Raw genomic sequence first — 21132 nt, 5'->3', positions numbered from 1 at the left:
TCGATGACTACCCCCTTGCTTATTTGTAGCTAAGTGTCGATATGGATGGTTGAGAAAAGCATGGGGAGAACATACCCACTGCACCACCGCATCATATATTGAACAAATTGAATTAAATACTAAAAGTCACTACCACCAAATATACATATGATTCATTAATAAAATCTGGTAAACACGGTTTATTTGCATTTCCAAGTTATTAGACTGCATGTAAATCTGAACAACTGGGTTATTTCAGTAAGCTGATTTTTGTGAGTTATTAACTTATTGGTGTGCATGCAAATGTGCTCATTGATTTCACTGTGATCCAAGTAAAAGTCTCAGAGGTGTTGCGTAAAAAAAGGCGACAGAGTGGAAAACATCTCCAGGGCTTCTCCAGTGAAAAACTCTAATGAGCCTTTTTAGGGTTTTGTGTGATATTCAGAGGGATTCCTGTAGGAGTAAATCAAGTCTACCAGGGAACAAAAGTACATACGAACAACGACAACCCAAAATAATGGTATTCCAGAGAAAACTTGTGCTTGTTGATGTGCAAACCACAGACATTTGTCAAATGTAGGCTGAATGACAGTGATGGAGTCGTTATAAAGCTCAGTGAATTGATGCACACAACCAGCTCTCCGGCTAAGTGCTCTGATGGCGCGCTCAGAGATTCCCTAAAACAGAGGAACGAGGAAGGGAAATCAGGACACAAATGCTCGTCTCGCAACCTTTTGGTGCACATGTTGTTTACTGCATTCAAGTCCCAGAAATATGAATGAGAGCGGTCTGATCAAAACATTCTGGAGATTGAGTTTGATGCAATATTCTGGCTTCAGTTTGTTGAGTTTTATCTCCAGCTGATTACAATGAATATTATTATACACAGTGGTGGAAAGAGTACTGAAAAATCATCCTTGAGTAAAAGTACCATTACTTGCAAATAGAGTAAAAGTATCTGTTGTAAATATTATTCAAAGTATGAGTAAAAAGTAGAGCTTTCAAAAGTACTTGAGAGTAGTGAGTAGTGAACATTACGCTTTTAAAAAGCTGATACATTTACATGTAATTTGTCGATGTGGGTAAACATACTGTCACATTCTGTAGTGCATTTAGCTATGGCCCATCAGGCACACAATGTCATAAGACCTTGCTTTTAGGTTATATTTAGGTTGTGTGGTCAGGTGAACAAAATTCAATCTTTAGCCAGTGTCTAAGGACAACGTTGTTTTGATCACCAATAATAACGTCAAATGACTGGTTGATTTTAGGTTTTGGGAAGTGCCAATGTCAAGCCAAGATCTTAAATCATAATGATGTCAAAAACCGACATTTATTTGTCAGGTATGGCAACCAAAATCCAATGTCTGATAGATTTCATACTGGAAAAGTCCACGCAACGTCAAGCTGTAATATCACATGTTGATATTTGGTTGATTTCAGGTTGGACGTTAGACACCAGTTCTGACATCAAATCGATTTTCATTTCCAAACAAAATGAAATGTCCTCATGATGTTGGAGTACAACAACATTAATCTGACGTCATGTTGATGTCTTGTGTCTGCTGGGTGTTTAAGGCCATTTCAGTCATAGTACAGTAAACATGTCATCTTCACATCAGTGACATGCATCTAAACCAGGGATTCTCAACCGGTGGGCAGCGGTCCACTAGTAGGCCTCAGAGATCCAGCTGGTGGGCCACGAGATAGCTTAAATTGAACTTTTATTATTCTACTATAATTATTTGCCACCACGTTACTATATTAAAGGAACATTTTATCCAAAAATGAAAATTTTATCATTTACTCATATTTTTTTACGCATTTTTACTTGTTCCTAATTGTGAGGGTTTTTTTCCTCCTGTTGAACACAAAGAAGATATTTTGAAGCATGTTAGAATTGGTTACCATTGACTTCTTTATTTTTTGTTTTTCCAACCATGGAAGTTAGTGGCTTCTAGTTTCAAACCATCCAAATCTATTTTCAACAGAACAAAATCTCATAAAGGTTTGGGAGTTAATAATTACATTTTCAAATTTGGGTAAACTAACCCTTTATATAGTGTCTGTCCAGTTTTGCCACAACAACTATTGTTATACTGAATAACAGTTTATTTGGGGTACTCTGTAAGTCATGGTAAAAATGAATAGTTTTTCTTTTGCTCAGGAGAAAAAAGGTTGGTTAGAGACTGGTTATATGAAGAGTTATAAGGGTCATTATCATTAAAATCCCCATTAAATGTTTAATTGCTTTAACATGTCCACTTTTTCCTACATTTCTTAATGATTTTAGTGTGGAATAAAAAAAATCTTTATAAAATCTAATTTGCTGACATGAAAATATAAACCTTTATAAAACCAGACAAACCCTGTAAAAAGGACAGCAACTTGAATTAGCCTTAACGGAGTAAATAATAAAAAGTGGTTTCATAAATTATTTAGGACATCACGGTGGAGCAGTGGGTAGCACAAACGCCTCAGCAAGAGGGTTGCTGGTTTGAGCCCAGGCTGGGTTAGTTGGGATTTCTGTGTGGAGTTTGCATGTTCTTCCTGTGTTCGCGTGGGTTTTCTCCGGGTGCTCTGGTTTACCCCGCAAGTCCAAAGACATGCACTAAAGGTGAATTAAATAAGAAAAATTGGCTGTAGTGTATGAGTGCATGTGTAAATGAGAGTGTATGGGTGTTTCCCAGTGCTGGGTTGTAAAACATATGCTCGATAAGTTGGCAGTTAGTTTCGCTGTGGCGACCCCAGATTAATAAAGGGACTAAGCCGAAAAGAAAATGAATGAATGAATGAATTTAAATAAAAATTCTTAGCTTTACATTTGTGTAAAATCCTCCTAAAATAGACCCCATTCACTTTCATTGAGTCTCTTTAATGAAACAAAAATGGATTATTGTATCTTTGTGGTAATCAACATTTTTCCATAAATTCTGTTGATTAAACTTGTGTTGAGTCTAATTTACAATATTTCATTAATCAAACCATTAATCAGCGCACACTTTTTATTCCATAGACTCATATGCATGTGAATGAAGGATACAGGAAATGTAAGCTAACGCTGATTTCATGCACACACAAACAAACACAACCTTTCAATCTACATGATTGCAGTTAGAGGAGGAAATTGCACATTATGTCATTTTGGACCTAATAAATAACACTCTACTAGGTACACCTTACTAGTAGCGGGTTAGACCCCCTTTTGCTTTCAGAACTGTCTTAATCCTTTGTGGCAAAGATTCAACAAGGTACTGGAAATATCCCTCAGAGATTTTGGTCCATATTAACATGATAGCATCACACACAGTTCCTGCAGATTTGTCGGCCACATGCCAAAGTGCTCTATTGGATTGAGATCTGGTGTCTGTGGAGGCTATGTGAGTACAGTGAACTCATTGTCATGTTCAAGAAACCAGTCTGAGATGGTTTCTTGAACATGACAATGCTTTAATGCTTCATGCTTTATGACATGGCGTGTTATCCTGCTGGAAGTAGCCATCAGAAGATGGGTACACTGTGATCCTAAAGGGATAGACATCGTCAGCAACAATATTCAGGGAGGCTGTGGCAGTGACACAATGCTCAATTGGTAATACTGGGCTCAAAGTGTGCCAAGAAAATGTCCCCCACTCCATTACACCACCACCATCAGTCTGAACCGTTGATACAAGGCAGGATGGATCCATGCTTTCATATTGTTAGTGACTAATTCTGACCCTACCATCCGAATGTTGCAGCAGAAATCGAGACTCATCAGACTAGGCAATGTTTTTCCAATCTTCTATTGTCCAATTTTAGTAAGCCTGTGTGAATTGTAGCCTCGGTTTCCTGTTCTTAGCTGACAGGAGTGGCACCCGGTGTGGTCTTCTGCTGCTGTAGCCCATCCGCCTCAAGGTTGGACGTGTTGTGCGTTCAGAGATGCTCTTCTGCATTCCTAAGTTGTAAGGAACGGTTTATTTAAGTTACTGTCGCCTTTCTATCATGCCATTCTTCTCTGACCTCTGGCATCAACAAGGCATTTGTGCACACAGAACTGCCGCTCACTGGATATTTTCTCTTTTTTCTCTGTAAACCCTAGAGACGGTTGTGCATGAAAATACCAGTAGATCAGCAGTTTCTCAGACCAGCCCGTCTGGCACCAACAACCAAGCCAAGTCACTTTAATCAGATTTCTTCCCCATTCTGATGCTTGCTTTGAACTGCAACAGATCGTCTTGACCATGTCTACATGCCTAAATGCATTGAGTTGCTGCCATGTAATTGGCTGATTAGAAATTTGCGTAATGAGCAGTTGGGCAGGTGTTCCTAATAAAGTGTCCAGTGAGTGTATGTTGAATTTAGTTGTTTTCTCAAGACATTGCCAATGTCATGTTTAAACGTCAAGTCTGACAGTGGCTGAACTAGTTCATACACCAAAATAAGAAACTTTCATTTCAAACACAGATTGCAGCAACATGGGAATGTCCTTCACCGAACAATAGAGTATTCACATTTCAGTGACAGGAGCCTCTTTGTAAAAATGCTTTACATGTTCGTGTTCAGTTCACTTACATTCCACTTCATCTGGAGTGTCCGTATTAAAAATTCATGGCAAAAAGAAATAATAATGAATTAGGGCTTGTTCGACGATGGAGGAAACAATCATTAGCCATTATTAATTCATGTTTGAGAGGCCAAATGTCTGACAAGCATTTGAAACTAATTTTTCATACATATAACCCAAGGAAAAGAAAAAAGGGCAGTGGGAACCAATCATGTGTAATAAAGCTTTAGTTTCCCTCAGCAATAAGTGAAAAAAAATAACCTTACAAATTGCACAACAGAAGAGCATTAGAGACGCTTGACTGTGTCGCCGGAAGAGTCTTGTCTGCAGTGGAGGCGAATGAGACGCAGCTCACAGCGTTTACTGCTGACTAACAGACAAACACACACACACATACACAACACATACGTGCAGCGCTTTGATTGTTAATTAGAGTTCACAAGCTCAGCGCAACAACAGCAATGCTACACGCGCACATACACTCACAGCTGCTCAGTCATTTTATCAGTCCACTAAAAGTGACTAAAAACAATACACAATAGAGATCATAATTAAAGAACGCTTTAAAATGAGCTTAGTCCTATTTGAAGCTATCCAAACAGGAGAAAAGAGCAGTGCAGGGATATTTGATGAGTTACATATCTTCTGAAGCACAGTATAAATAAGGGATTTTAAAAGAACACTTTACATTAGAGAACACTTTCAGAGGAATCTCAGTTCTTGCTGTTGATCTGCACCTGATGGTCAATTCCTTCAGCTAAAGCAAGAGAAGCTGTTCATTCCAAATCATTAAAGTTTGCAACATTAAAGAAACATATGGTCGTTAAATAGTCACCCGCTTCCAATGTTATCACTCGATTGAATGGCCGTTATCAGTGGTTATCAGCTGATAGATATGGGCTACTAGTAGGCTCAGAAGGCTGTTATCATCCATCCACATGGTTAATCAGCTATACTAATAGAGAAGACTCCAGATCCAGATCTGTTTTTACATTACTGTGAGGGTTGGGTAGACGTTATCAAAATACAACTAACTGGAACATTTTATAAATAATATAAATAATTCTCCTTAACTTCCAGCCACAGCAGTATGTGATCTATAGCTGATTAACCTTGTGGATGGATGATAACAGCCTTCTGAGACTACCAGTAGGTGCAGAAGGCCCTTACTGGCCCATGTCTATTAGTTAATAATCACTAATATTCCCAATTCAATCGAGTGATAACATTCGAATTGGCTGAAATAGTTGAAGTCCCCCTTAAAAGGCTGGTCATCCACAATAGATTCAGTAAATGGACAAGGACAGGATAATGTGGAGAATCTAAGTAGCTGGGCTACTATAGGCCTGTGTTAATGTGCATTTATTTTGAAGTAGTGCATTAGACACAAGTGATGGAAAAGGGCAAATTTTGAATAAAAATCCCTTATTTGGGAGGACAACATAGTGGCGCATTGATTGGACGTACCTATTCACGCTCTTGTAGCATTCAAGAAATTGGCTTTCAAACAGCCACAAACTGAACAAAAATATAGCTAACAAACCACTGTAATGATAAATAACTCCAAGATAAAATGACATTGAATACAACAAAGAAGAAACACAGCAATCAAGATGATGCCAATTCCGCCATTGGCCAGGCTAGCGCAACATACGAAGCTAAAGAAACCAGCACAAACATCGATAAAAACCAAGAGAGTACCATTAGGGATGCAATCGCAAGTATGAGACAAGACTTCTCAATCAAATTTACGGGGATCTTTCTTAGCCAAACAGTAGGTAAAACAAGAGGTCAATGACTTTTTAAACAGACAAACCACAGCAGAATAGTGCATCAGCGACACAGAAGATCGCTCCAAGGTCTCCAGCAACAGGTGAAACTTCTGGAAGCTAAACTGGAAGATGAGAAAAATCATTGCAATAACGTGTGTTTTACCGGTCTCCCAGAGGGGGTGGAGGGCACAGATGAGACAGGATTTCTTGAAAGATGACTACGTGAAGTACTGGGACAAAGCTCTTTTTCCAGCCCGATAATTATTGAAAGAGCTCACCGTCTACAGGATTGTCGAGACTGGAATACTCATAACACATCACATGTTTCTTGAATTCAAAGGATAAAGACAGTGCTGCAGCGTGTGCGGGTTAAAGGCAAGGCAACTTTGAACACGAAGTTACGTTTTTTCAAGATATCGTGAAAGAAACAGGTGCACAGGATTGAAAAGAGATGGAATTGCATTTGCAGAATATACTCTCAAACAGCATCAGAGTTTACTATTGGTTACTAGGTTACCAATACTATAGTCAGCCGCTCAAACAACTTGATGTAGATGCACCTCATTCACATTTGGGATATCTGTTATTTTTTGCAAACTTTGAAGACAATCCCTTCATGTTAGAGATGGAAGCCAGCCAGCTGGGTTCAATGCTGCAGCTAAAATTCATCCTCACTTCAGCTCTAAAGAGGGTAAGGACCTCAACATACAGTGTCTTGATGTTTGAGACAATTTGAACTGAAGTGACCAAACCTTTGCTGAGGACATGTTGTGTGAACAGAGATCTGGAGCAAAGTTTTCATTCACTTAAGTGATAAAAGCAAGTTTAATTTATATAAGTCCAATGAGAAATATCATGTTTCTTATTACACTTTGGAAAGACTTTTAAGAAGCAGTAAAAGTGGGAGGAGGAAGAGTCGTGGTTCATTTTCTGCAGCACCAGCATCTTTGTAAGACACATGGCAGATTGAATGCAAATGTTTATCAGAAGCTCCTTCAGTTCAGTTCATCAATTAATTAGCCAGCGATGTTCATGCAGGACAATGACACCCTGACACAGCAGAACAGCTAAAGCAGTTTCTTCAAGCAGAAAACATCGAAATAATCAAAAATGGCAGCCCAGAACCATGACCTTAACCTGATTGAAAATCTCTGCAAAATCAGTGGTGACAAAGTTCTGGCTAATAAATACTACCCAGCAGGCAGACAACATCAAAATATGTTAATATTAGGTTAGATATACTTACTGTAGGTCATGACGTCAAGCAACCAAAATTCAATGTCTAGCCAGTCTCTACGGACAATGTTATTTTGACATCTAATAACAAAGTCAAATTATGTTGATATTTGGTTGATTTTAGGTTGTGATGGAAAGAGACCCAAATCCAACATCTGATAGATGTCATAGTGGTAACGTCCACACAGCGTAAAGGTGTAACATGATTAGATGTTGATATTTGGTTGATTTTAGGTTGGACATTGATATCGGCCTAACATTGGGTTCTAACGTCAACCCGATTTTCATTACCAAAACAAAATCCAACGTTCACACAACATTGGAGTACGTTGGGGTACAACGTTAATATGACATCATGTTGACGTCCTGTGCCCGCAGGGTACAGTCAGTATATTGAGATGTATAGATGTGTCGAGGTCATTGGACCTAGATACATTTACACACTCCTAACTGCTGTAACATTCGTCATTTCTTTAAAATCCTTGCTGTTCTTAGAAGTTTTTCTACAAAATAAAGAGTTTTTGGAGACTGGAAATTTCTTCAAATTTTAAAGGATGAATATTATATTGTTTCCAATAGAAATCAAGTGCTCTCTAATTTGGATCTCGACAGTGAGATGATATGAATGATAATATGATCTCCAGTTTCAATAGTATGAAAAAGAACAAGACATTAGAGATGAGAAAACAGAGCAGCTCAGATCAGTTGAGGACACAGAAGAGCTTAAGGACTGTGGAGATCCTGTGGTCACCAGCTTAAGCAGGAAGAGCCTGAAGCTTTGAAAGGACGTGTGTGGCATAAATGCAGGTGAAGTTAGAGGATAGCCTATATTTATCCCCAAATTCCTCCTTTAATTAGCAGCGGTGCTGAAACGTGAACTTTTGAAGGTCTTTTGAAAGGCACTGGCCTACAGTAAACTGCTTGTTAATTAACAAATACTAGTCGATTTTTAAAAATCTCTTTTTTATTTAAAAATAGCAAGTTATTCAAACATTTACAGGATATGTGAACAAAAGATTCTATGCAACTGTTCTGCAGCCTATACAGAAGAGAAAAGAAATATATTCATGTTCTTTATTTGTTTTTTTTTGTTTTGTTTTTTTACAAATTACAGGTGAAACGAGAAAAAGAAAATGTGTGTTGACAGTTCAAGTCCTCGGTTCAGCAGACCCTGATTTTTACCCGATGAGTTTTTCACGTTGTGTGGTAGAAGCGCACAGTCTGTTCACATGGTGCACATACACACACTCTGACATGTGTGTACACATACTAAAACATACTACACACACACACACCAAAGTCTTGAGGCTCTCCGGGTTTTCTGAGATTTTGAAATCCCATAGGCGGATGGACACAGAGGGCTGGCAGATCATTGTTTGTAACCCCTCTGGTCTATCGGCCACTTTGTTTCTAGAGAAAAGCCCAACCTGTGTCTCTACGCTGTCTTAATGCCTTCAAACCCACAGAACTTCCAGCGTTTCTCCAAACTCGCCCCAACGCCCGTTAATTCCTGTTTAAACGTGCAGGGCAGGCGACCCAAAAGACTCTCCACTTCTGTGGTACTGATCTGAAACAACAAGAAAAATGATGATTAAAACACTCCAACTCCTTTCATATGCACAGTGGGGTTAAAGGATTACTGGTGGAATGCTTCTGCTTTTCTAGTACAAAGGAAGAATCATTTCATGTTTAATGTTCACAATACAGTTCATTTCAAAGCAACTACTGTATAGTGGAGACGCATGTTCAATAAACAGATTCAAGTTTAAAATTGACTGCTTGTGTTCACTAAACATGTTCATGCTTGGAACAACTTAATTATTTGTTTTAATGTAAAAAAAAGAAAATATTTATTACAAAACAATACTCAAGCTTTCATTTAGTGATGGGAAGTTCAGATCATTTTACTCACTCGGACCCTTGAGTCTCATTGAGATGAACAAATTTTTTTTCCCAAGTCATTTCGTTATTAATAATATTATGTTACGAGTTGCTTCCAAACTCATCTACAACTAGCCCAAAGTTGATAAGACTACAAACAAGTCATGAAGAATGCTAAAAGAAAGAAAAAAAATGATCATTTATTGTTTACTTGGTCTTTTGTCTATGATTAGCCTGTCAGCTCACCTCTTCTGACAGATTCCAATTTGAGTGGTTTGTTCACGTCACACTGACAGTCCTATATAAACTTAACCAAAGCACACAGTCTGAGACAAAATGAGCCATGATTAGTTCACTTTTCGAGTCTTCTGGTTTTTGAGTCATTTGTTAATCACGTGACAGCATGTAAAGGGTTGACTCAAACCTGAGGACTCGAGAAGCGAATGAATCAAATCTTTATCCAGCCCCGACTGCAGATGAATGGCTTCAGTCTTTCACATGATGAATGAATGATTTAAACTGAGGACTCGAGAGATAAATGGATCAAATCTTTTTCCGGTTCTAAATGCATACGATTGGCTTCTGTCTTTCACGTGATGAATGAATGACTAAAACACAATAGAAGACTCAACAAAAGGAATTAATCTTATACTCCACCTGCACAAATGTGCACATGCACGAATGAACGACTCAACTATCTTGAGTGATACAAAAGATCTGTTCAAAATGACCCAATTGTTTAAGAAAACCTAAAAATGAAAGAAAAATTTACCTCAAAAATGTTATAATTATATGTAATATAACAAAAATATTGAAATCTATCAATTTAAAAAGTGTGAGTTGCGGTTGTATTTATGGGTCAACAAGAACAAAAATTCAGATATACATTTTTTTAGAGCACAAAGTGTTTTGCAGTTTTTGTTTTTGAAGTGTTCATGTTTCACTGTTGTTGTTGGAAGCGTCATCTTTGCATTGACTTCACATGTTAATCACTCATGCTTCATCCACGTTTGCTCACTGCACAGACTGCAAAGCCCCCCACCCCTCATCCGTGTAATGTAATAATTGTGAGGGTGCAGGTGAGATGTCATTTTTCGTGAGACACTCAAATACATCAAGTGCGCTGTGTATGCAACGTCTATAAGTTATGTAAAATAATTAATTGCATGAATATAATGTGTGTATATGGTTTGGAATTGGATGTTTGATGAGAATTTTTTATTTTTTGTGATTATTATGTGTTTAAATGAAGAATTTTGCAGAATCGCAAAAATGTGCAACTTTTTGATGAATTTGCTTGGGTTCAGCGATCGCAGAATCGCAAATAACAAGGAGGTTTGACTAAGACTTCAAAAAAAAAAAAAAAAAACATTATAATTTAGATCAGGGGTGTCCAAACTCGGTCCTGGAGGGCCAGTGTTCTATATATTTTAATACTACAAACTTCCAGTCAGGTGTGTTGAAGTTAATTGGAGCTAAACTATATGCAGGACACCGGCCCTCGAGGACCGAGTTTTGACATCCCTGATTTATATCATACAAGGTGTAAAAACCTTGAATTAACTGATTATGATATTATATCAGTAGTTAAAGAACATTTGTTAACAACTCAAAACACCATATCTCACTCCCTAACTAACTTTAGGTTTATTTCCTCTTTATTAGGAGTCTCCACAGTAGAATGAACCGCTATTTAGGAAAACATAAATATAAACAGCTAACCAAGAGATCAGATAATTAACTTTTAATGGCTTGCTTATTTTTTATTCGCAGAGCTGTTTATTTCATTTTAGTTGCACATCTGGCACACATCTTCCTAAAACCCACAATGCCTGAATACTAGACTTGCGATCTCAGATTTTTGCACCTCACTGTAAATAAGCGCACCTTGACTCTCAGAGCTCACGTGTGATGTGAATTGTGGTCTTCACAGGATCATGAAACCCACTTTGAGCAGCTTATCGAGTGGCAGGCAGTGCGACGTGAATGGCGCTTTATCAATTAATCCCTCCCACTGAAGCGCATTGTTTTTACTGAAAACAAGCAGGAGTGTTGGTGAAGATATGAAGGCACGGAGAAGGAGAGCGTGGGCACTGACAGCCTGAGGCCTTCAACTCAAAACCCAAAAGATATAGAGCCTCATTTTCACCCTCCATCTGTAAGCGTAAATTAGTCACCGTGCGACAGCAAAAGGAGAGCGAGTGAGGGAGATAAAGCCGGAAATTAAAGAGTAATCAACACCACCCTATAGTAGGATGAGCGTTTTATTCCAGCATTAAACATTTTGGCAGGAAAAGCTTGAGGACTGTATTTGAGAAGAGGAAGATGAAAGTGTGTGTGTTTGTGTGTGTGGTCCTGCTGTGAGTGTGAGTGCTGGGCTATCCACCATCAGCATTCTCTGTCTGCTCAAGGCCTGTTTACTCAGCACAACATTACAATGGTAATCGTAGAGCGCAATACGCTTTCACTCTACGCGTGTGTGTGTGTGTGTGTGCGTGTGCAGGTGTTGTAAACAGCAGTTAATACATTCAGTAGAAGTGAGTAGCCTGTGTGTGTGTATTAAAGGGACAGGTCACCCAAATCTGAAAATTCTGTAATGTTCTATTTGTTCCAAACCTGTTTGACTTTCTTTCTTCTGTTGAACACAAAAGAAGATACTTTGAAGAAAGTTGAAAACCAGTTCCCTTGTATTTGTTTTTCCTACTATGGATGTCAATTGTTACAGGTTTACAGCTTTTTTTAAGATAAATTCTTTATGTTTAACAGAAGAAAGAAAGACCAAGAAAATAGTCCATTTTCATTTTTGTTTGGGTGAACTCTCTTTTTAAGGACATAAATTATAGTTTAAGGACATAAATTATAGTTAAGACTTTTTTTTGAATTAGGGGTGGGCAGATTGATCCTAATATTGATAGAATTAATTCCAATGTTAGTGTTGATTAATTCTAGCCTGATGAGATTGTCGCTTTAGTTAAAAGCTCTCTAATCTATGCTAGAGTGCATTGCTCCCCTTTTACAAAGTGCAGATGTGTCTAAAAGAACAGTCTACTCATCTGCTACGGTTAGTGGCTGACTGTCATAACTGGGCATTCCTACAGTAGTTACATTTGTGAATGAAGTTCTTTTAAATACCCATTCAAGTCAAGAGAGCGCGCACACGCACTGTTAAGGGGCACCTCAGCTGGGTATTAAAGATGGAGACAGTGTGGTCTCATTTCTCCCCATCATGCTAAGACTGGGAATCGAACCTGCAACTTTTAATTACAAGTTCAACTCTAACTATAACTATAAGTGAGTAATATTAGGAAGTAATGTATAGAATAATGTACAGAATGTATCAGTTGTCTTGCCGCAAAAAAAAAAAAAAAAAAACATTAGAGGACAATTAGTACATAAGCCACCCTATCATACACCCGGAGCATTAATGCGCAAGACAAGCATAGTGCGATTTGCAGCTATTTTTACACCAGCGCAACCCTAATCTTTAGGTTTTGCACCACATTGTTTAAACAGCAAATCCATTTGCGCACACTTTCAGTTTATTCATAACACATTTTACAATTGTATAATGTTTTTATTTTTAGCAGTATTATTTATTATAAGCATATATAAATTTATTGTAATTAAAACAAGTTTACATTTGTCCACCTGTCAGGTTTTGGAGACGTATGCATCACCATATGGGGCATTTGGATGTTACTCAGCTTTTCAACTTAGTTATTATTGTTTATTTATTCATTTGCTGGAAATTAGAACTGAATTTAGAAATAGTTTTGAAACAAGTCTTCACACTTAACAAACAAAATTAAATATGCCGGCTAATAGATGTCTTCAGTGGAGTGCATACAACACCGTTTCCTTATCCATTAAAAGTAAAGGAGCAAAGTAAAAGTAAAGTAAAGAGTAATTAAAGAAGCAGAATGGAGGAGGCACGTTCTTTATCCTGGCACTGCTGATGGCCTGTTTAACAGTTTTCTCACAAGTGAAGTGTTCAGTTTTCTGTTCAGTTTTTACACGTATAAAGTCCGCCATGTAAAAAGTAAATGCGACATGATGCGATGCAACTGACTCTTAAAGGGAATGGGTGATAAGAGTCTGATTAGTTTAATGCACGTTATGCTCAAAACACACCCATAACTCATTAAGAGAATGAGCACAACCCTATTAGACCATGCGCAGGAGTGCAGAGCTTATTTTTTCGTCCTTAAAATAGCAAAAGTGGATTTGGAAGCGCTCTTAATGCTTTTTTGCCATGTGCTTTAGACTTTGCACCTTGATTGTTAAAATAGAGCCCAAAGTGTTTAATGTCAACAATGAATCAGGAACCTATGCATGGAACCAATGCACTAATGAATTTTACCATCATGGCTGTATATCTGCAAACATAGTGCAAATGTCTGTTGACAAAACAATCTACGAAGCAATCTTGTTTTTCATTTTGACATAAGATTATTTTGCTTATCCCACTGGTAGATTATTTTGCTTGTTTTAAGCCCACCTAATTATTGCTTATTATTTCTGAAAATGGCAATATTGTTTTGCTTGTCTAATTTAAAACATTAGAGATATTAGGACTAGAAACAAGATAAGCTAACCATTTTTTAGTGTACTTGTAACCCTGAATACATTTAAGATGAAGTGCTTCTTTACTTTGAAAATTAGCACTTGTATATTTATGAAAAAAAGTTTTATAAGTAGCGCATTTGTGTACTTCATCAACTACTGATCACAAGTCAGTTTCAATATGTGAAATTCTGAAATCACACCAATAAACCAAACAGCAGAGGCGTGATACAAAAATATGACACTGCTTCTCTGTGAAATGTTGCGAAGACAAAAAAATAAGTGAGCCTTATTTAGTTTATCAAGACTGTCTGAAAAGAAAACATTTCAAAAGTTTTATGTGAAGAGCAGCACAAACATTAGCAAAGCCAGCGATTAACTGATCTCCTGTGTGGCCCATCACACTCAAGATGCTGAATCGGAGCGATGATGGTCACAATTTACTGTTATATGTGACACTTTTACAGCACATTTAATTGTCAGTAAGTACTGCAGCTGGATTTTTATGAAGGTTACAAATTAAACATTGATGCTATTATTTCATGGTGCGAATTCTGATGAAGTGTATTTGTCATCAGAGCAAGCTGGACTGCATAATGACGCTATAAAGCACAAAACTACTGAAGTTAAATAAAAATGGAAATTATCATTATCATAACAAACTAAAGCTAAACTGAAAATCTAAAGTCAAAACAAAGCGTATAAAATTATATATAAATAATAATATATATTTCTATTTATATTTATTAATTAAATAGTAGACATTTATCAGTCTCCATAAAAAGGTTTATAAATCTAAGTATTTTATGCTTTTAAAATGCAAAAATTTATACTGTTTTTAGGGTATTTATGTATATTTTTAGTTTTTGGGGCATAAAAACACATCAACCGTGAAAAGTGTGTGTGGGAATGTTTTATACCTTAGTGTCCAGCCGTTGTAAATAGGAACAGATATACTCAATGCTGGCTCCGAACGGATGGACATGAAGAAACGTTGAGATGATTCCTGTGGAAGCAAAGCCAAATATGAATCACTGACAGATCTGTCTGTAAATGTAGGATTTCTTCCAAAACATTTAAGCTGTCATATTTTAAAACCACATAATAACTCTAATAAACCTCATAAATGACTCATTTTAACCATCACACCAGATTATAAAATAATATTAGAATAAATAGACATGCCATGTTTTCAGACATGTTTACACACTCTGAAATAATGCTGGCTTGTTGTGAGCAAACATTAAGTCAAATATGGACAAACAAGTGTTGGGTTAAAAAGTGTCATTTAAATTTTATTGAAAAAAAGTAATTTAATGTTGGATTTGTCCAAATTTGATCCAATATTGGGTTTTGTAACGTAACGTAATGTGTATTTATACACTGTCAGAAATAAAGGTATGAGAGCTGTCACTGGGGTGGTACCTTTTCAAAAAGTACACATTTGTACTTAAAGGGTTCATATTGGTACCTCAAAAGTATACATTAGTACCTACAAATTTTAAAAGAAATGCTTTCGTACTTTTTAGGTACCTGTATGTACCCTTTTTTAGGTACCCTTTTAGGTACAAATTTGTACCTTTTAAGAAGGTACCACCCCAGTGACAGCTTGCATACCTTTGCTTCTGAGAGTGTAGAGTGCATTTATCATGTATGGCCATACACCAAAAGCACTTTACAATCATGACCACCACCAGTGTGCAGCATCTACTTGGATGAAGCGACGGCAGCCACAGGACAAAGATGCCAGTGCGCTCACCACACACCAGCTATTGGTGGAGTGGAGAGACAGCGATAGAGCCTATTCGGTGGATGGCTATGATGGATAAGGGCCGATGCAAGGAATTTGGCTATGATGCCCACCAGATTAATGACTTTATTGACTACAGAGTCAAGGTTTAATGTCTCATTCGAAAGACAGCGCTCACTGACAGTATAGTTTCCCCTTCACTATTCTAGGGCGTTAGGACCCACATAGACCACAGGTTAAGCACCCCCTGGTGGCATCATTAGCACTACTGGCAGAAACCTAGCTTTCCCATGTGGTCTCCCATCCAGGGACAGCCCTGCTTAGCTTCAGAGTTGCAGAGAGCTAGCTGCCAGCTATTCCTCAGTGGAATAACCTTGGTTTTTAATCACAACAATGACAATAACTCTGAAAAACTGTCAAGAAAAATGCTGTAAATGACGACATTTGTAAAACTATTTACACAAACCCTACTTAATCAAGAGAACTGTGGTTTCTTGAAAATATACTTTGTTTAAACATATTGTCACCTAAGAATTATAAGGTTCTATCTGACATTTCTGTCAAATTGAGTTTTTGACATATTCTTATTAAATGACAACTTATTTACATTATGGGATGTTTTTTTTATAAGTTGTTTACATTTTAAGACTTTTTATTTAAAAAACAAGTATTACACACGTACTGTTTGCTATGTGGAATGCAAAAACTTTAAAGATCGATGTGTTAAAATCATTCAGAACGCAGATAAAACCTTATAATTCCAAGGTGATGACATTTTTTTTTGTATACATTTTCAAATATAACCCTAAACAATAACACTAGTCATAAGGGCATTTAAAAAAAATAAATTAATTTATCATCAGAAAGCAGAATAATAAGCTTATCATTGATTAATGATTTGTTGGCATAGTACAATATTTGGCTAACATACAACACTTTAAAAATCTGGAACATGAAGGTTCAGTTTTTTGTTTTGTTTTGGTTAAAAAATCACCTTTAATATGAAGTCCTCTGCAATGAATTTAGGTTTTGATGTATTTGTGGTAGGAAATGTACAACATGTCATCATGAAACATAATAATTATTAATATTCTGACGATTTATGGCATAAAATAAAAGTCTTAATTATACCAGTGCAACTTAAGACAGGTTTGTGGTTCAGGGTCACAAATATTTAACCACTGAATATAAATATTTATTCACACACACTTATAAAATATTCTTCATAAAAAAGAAAAAAGAAAAACTAGCAGTTAATATCAACACCAGAACACACTATTTTACATGACATCTTTTCTTCCACCTTGGATGATTTTATTTATATTGCACTGAATTTTGGCATTGCATGCTCCACATGGGATACAATGCAGCGTCAGATCTTGGCCCAAATGTGATATTCTAGAAGACAGAATAATTATTGAATTTAAAGTGTGCCTATGAGGCTTTAAAACGCAATCTAAGCAGGCAACTCGCACAGTTTTTGGAACTGCATCGGCAATTGATATTTCCAAGCGCTTGATTTGCAAATGATTCCAAGTGCTTGAGGTGTTTTCCCTCAAGTGGATGTCCTCATCGGCTAACTCTGCCTCTTGAACTTTCTAAATGATTATGAGTGTTTAATTGCAGTTTTGATGCTGTTTGGCGTAATCAAGCTTGTTCTTCGGCCTAGCGAGTGCTTCAGTCAAACACTCAAACGTATGGAATAACAATAACAGCTGCATTTAGCACTTCTGGCTTCAATGCGATAGGTGTGTGCTGTTAACTCAATTATTCTGAATGCATTATGGTGCGATCAGGAAAGCAAAGCAGCCCTCCAGAGAGAAGCGCACAGGTGCCGCATAGTCAATATTCCATTAGTCTTGATGGACTGTAGATATACTTTATATATTATACATGGTTTCATTGCAGTGTTTGGATTACTATGCCTTTCCATTTACACTGATTGATTCAAAGCCAAACATTGTTAGGGGAAAGAAAATGGACCTTGCATAACGTAATGCAATGCTTCAGTAATTAATGCATGGCTGGTGGAAGATATAATGCTTTACGTGCTTAAATAAACACTCAGAGCTGACAGCTGTGCTCTTTACTTCAAAGATCTGACAACATTTACTCAACCTCATGTCATTTTAAAAATGTGTGATTTGCTTTTTTTGCATATAGCAAAGGCAGAATGAAAGCTTCAGGTTTGGCTTTTTAAAATCTGCAGTGAAGGAATAATGTAAACATCCAATAAATGGCAAACATTTGCACAATTGTTCTGAAGCCATATATTTACCACATTATAGTTAAAAAATATGCCCTTTATGCACTTCTCACTTGCATATACTAACAGTGTGTCAATGGCCCTGTTTACACCTAATGTATTTCCAGCAATCCAATCAAAATTGGATAAACAGAATCTGTGTAAACAGAATCTAAAATGGTTTGAGGTTATCTACTTTTGACCACTTCCAGAGGTGGTAGAAGATGCATTGCACTGGATTGCTTTTATAGTGTAAACGCTTATGTGGTTAAATGCGCTCCAACAGCCACTAAAGACCACCTACTCTCTAAATGTGTTGTGAGAAAGCACACCAAAACAAGGGACACAGATTACAATTGATTGTCCGGACATAATTGGTCACAATAAATGCGTTTGGACATACCAGGCGGAAAGAGTAATGCCTCTTGCTATTGCGTTTCTAAAATGCATGGTAATATCTGTTGGGGCAGCACTGTTGTGAAGTTGTGTTGCAGCAGGTTTGTAGTGAGTAGTTATTTAACTACAGCAAAGAGGAAGATCTTCATTATATACTTGAGTAGGCAATGTATTTTGAGCATTTAAACAAAGCAGATTTATTAAACATATATATTTACTAAAATAATATTTAAGTCACCAAACATTTAGAAATTGAAAAATTATACAATTAAATTCAAGTAAAATATTGAAAAACAAAAATCTACAAAATTTCTGCTAAATTGTAATTTTTTTTTTTGCTTCTTTCGATTTTTGCTCTTTTTAAAAAAATTGTAATTAATATTTTTCTATAACACATAAATTTGGGTGTGCTAGTTTTTGGAGCGTTATCGTAAGTTACACATATTGAACAGTATACAACTGACAAATAGTAACATATTGGTTACCAATTAATATATATCCTATACTGATGCTTTGCACCTAAGGCCCACATTACCAACATTGATACCGAAATGTGGATTTGTTTACCGTGTCTAAAGTACATTAAAAATAACCCTGGCTTATTAACTCAGCGCAGAGACTGAATTATGTTGTTCAGAATGGAACGTACCACTCTGAATGCATGAGTTAAATGTACGGATCACCCACAAATAAACATTTACTAACCACTTACTCAACCTCAAGTGGTTGCAAATCTGTTTGAGATCGTCTGTTGAACATAAAGAAAGATATTTGGAAGAATCTTGGAAACTGGAACCCACCCAAAAATACAATAGAAGTAAATGGCTGTTGTTTTGTACACATTTTTAATACTAAAATTCCAGGACTTTTTCATGACTTTTCCAAAACTTTCAGGTAAATATTCATGACCTAACGTTTCATGTAATGTCTACATACACGTAGTAAATAAGAAAAAATATATTACAGCATATCAAAAAATATGTGAAAATATCTGTAGTTTGTTTATTTCATATCTGTAAATTTTTTTTTAGAAACTCTCTTGTGAGAAAATGTTTAGAAACGTTGGTTTGTGTCTTCACAAGACTTATTGAATTAGCACAAATTAGCCTTTAGCACCCACATTATCTTACCTCTGTAGTTAGAGTTTGATTTTTGGACATGAGACTCAAATGTATCTCAAATTACAATGAATGCAAGTGAAAGAGAGGTGAAGCTGTAACTGCAAATTGCTTTTTGCCCCACACAGAGAATGTCACGTGAAGGGATAGACATCGCAATTGTATTTAAAATTTGCCCAATATTATCATCTCATATATATTTAAGTTCAGATATTTGTTAAACAAATTTCCATGACTTTTCCAAAACATTTTGGGTTTGTTTATTTTTCCAAAACTTTTCCAGGCCTGGAAAATGGCTTGTCAAAATTCCATGACTTTTCCAGGTTTTCCAGGATCGTATAAACACTGTTTGTACCGTTCTTCAAAATATCATCTTTAGTGATTAAAAAACGAGAAGGATTAGTTTATAATGGCAACATTTTTTTATTTTGAGCGAACGATCCTTTTAATAGACGAATGTTCCTGCTTTCTCATACTTTTGTTTTAAATAAAATATGACTTTTTCTACTTGTGAAGCCTTTTTTTTTATATAAGCCATCTGCACATATAAAATGAGTTACGTAAAGATGTATTGCAACAGGTTTGATGTCAGCGGTGCATTGTTGCATTGAAGCTCTTTGGCAGATAATGACTTATATTTCAGTCTGTTTCTCAGACAAATCTATAAGGCATGAGAAAAAAAATGAGTGCAGTTGCGCTTGAGAATGAATGCAGTTGTCAATCAGATGACAAAAGTCATGTACTATAGTGGATTTATCAGTAAAAACTGATCATATTGATCTTGTAGTACTTTCAAAACCACCTTTCAAGTTTAATGTCATATGATTGGCTCATCATATCGCAACATAATGGGCCATTAGCATCCACATAGGCTGCACAGGGTCAGAGTGAGTGAAAGTGGATGAACGATAGCAAACAGTCTGGCAGCTTAGAACAGCTGCCGTATGGAGCGGATCAGATGCTGTCATGTGATGTGGCTTCTCTCTGCTTCCAAAACCACATTTCATTTACTACAAGAAAGCACTATCACAATGCACTTCTCAACCGCATTATGTCTGGATGCAGGCTTGGCGTCTGACAGGAGCTCCACCTCAAACACAGCATGAACTGAAACTGATCTGATGGAACAAAAGAGGCTGACGGCGAGGCTCATGGAAAGTTAACCAGCACATACTCCACTAGAGGTTACTGAAGCTGCTTTCTTCATCAGAGTGCAATGTGCCGGACAACAGCACGGTCAGCACTCTTTCCGGTCACTGGACTGGCAAATAAGCCAAATAAAATACAAATAAAAACCTCGACAACTGTGCCAAACGTCTGTGGCAAGCCAATTACTGTACACAACAAAGAGAATGATGAGTGCTCTTTACTACACACTTACACATCTGGATTATATCTTCCTCTTATGGGATGGCAACCACACTGTAAAAACAATATGTTCTTCCTCAGTATCTTTGTCAAAGGCTGAATGACATTCAATGCCCTGATGAAATTCTTAAACCCTTTAAGAACCCTATCTAGTGAAGAAATATTTATGCTAACTTCAGTGACACCGATTACTTCATGTAATCCAGTTCACATTGGGCTGCTGATAAGCATGTTGCACGTTATTCTACGATAACAACCACTTGGATGTACCTTATCCC

At 36.8% G+C, this 21132-nt stretch overlaps 1 protein-coding gene across 15 annotated transcripts in view; it reads right to left on the bottom strand.

Moving 5' to 3' along the window:
- Positions 1-8479: 8479 nt before the first annotated feature.
- enox2 (ecto-NOX disulfide-thiol exchanger 2) overlaps positions 8480-21132 on the bottom strand; it is a 403527-nt gene continuing 390874 nt past the window's right edge. For all 15 annotated transcript variants that reach the window (XR_012389699.1, XR_012389696.1, XR_012389700.1 and 12 more), the window contains 2 exons: positions 14898-14983; positions 8480-9100 (listed from right to left, as the gene is read on the bottom strand). Coding sequence is in view for 9 of the 15 variants with exons in the window: in XM_073921806.1 (XP_073777907.1) it covers positions 8969-9100; positions 14898-14983 (218 nt within the window). In the remaining 6 variants the exon portion in view is untranslated. The remainder of the gene's footprint in view (positions 9101-14897; positions 14984-21132) is intronic.

The sequence above is a fragment of the Danio rerio genome, chromosome 14, assembly GCF_049306965.1.
Source record: "Danio rerio strain Tuebingen ecotype United States chromosome 14, GRCz12tu, whole genome shotgun sequence".
Classification (NCBI taxonomy): Eukaryota; Metazoa; Chordata; class Actinopteri; order Cypriniformes; family Danionidae; genus Danio; species Danio rerio.
The sequence above is the reverse complement of the archived record's forward strand: the minus strand, read 5'-3'. Positions and strand labels throughout refer to the sequence as shown.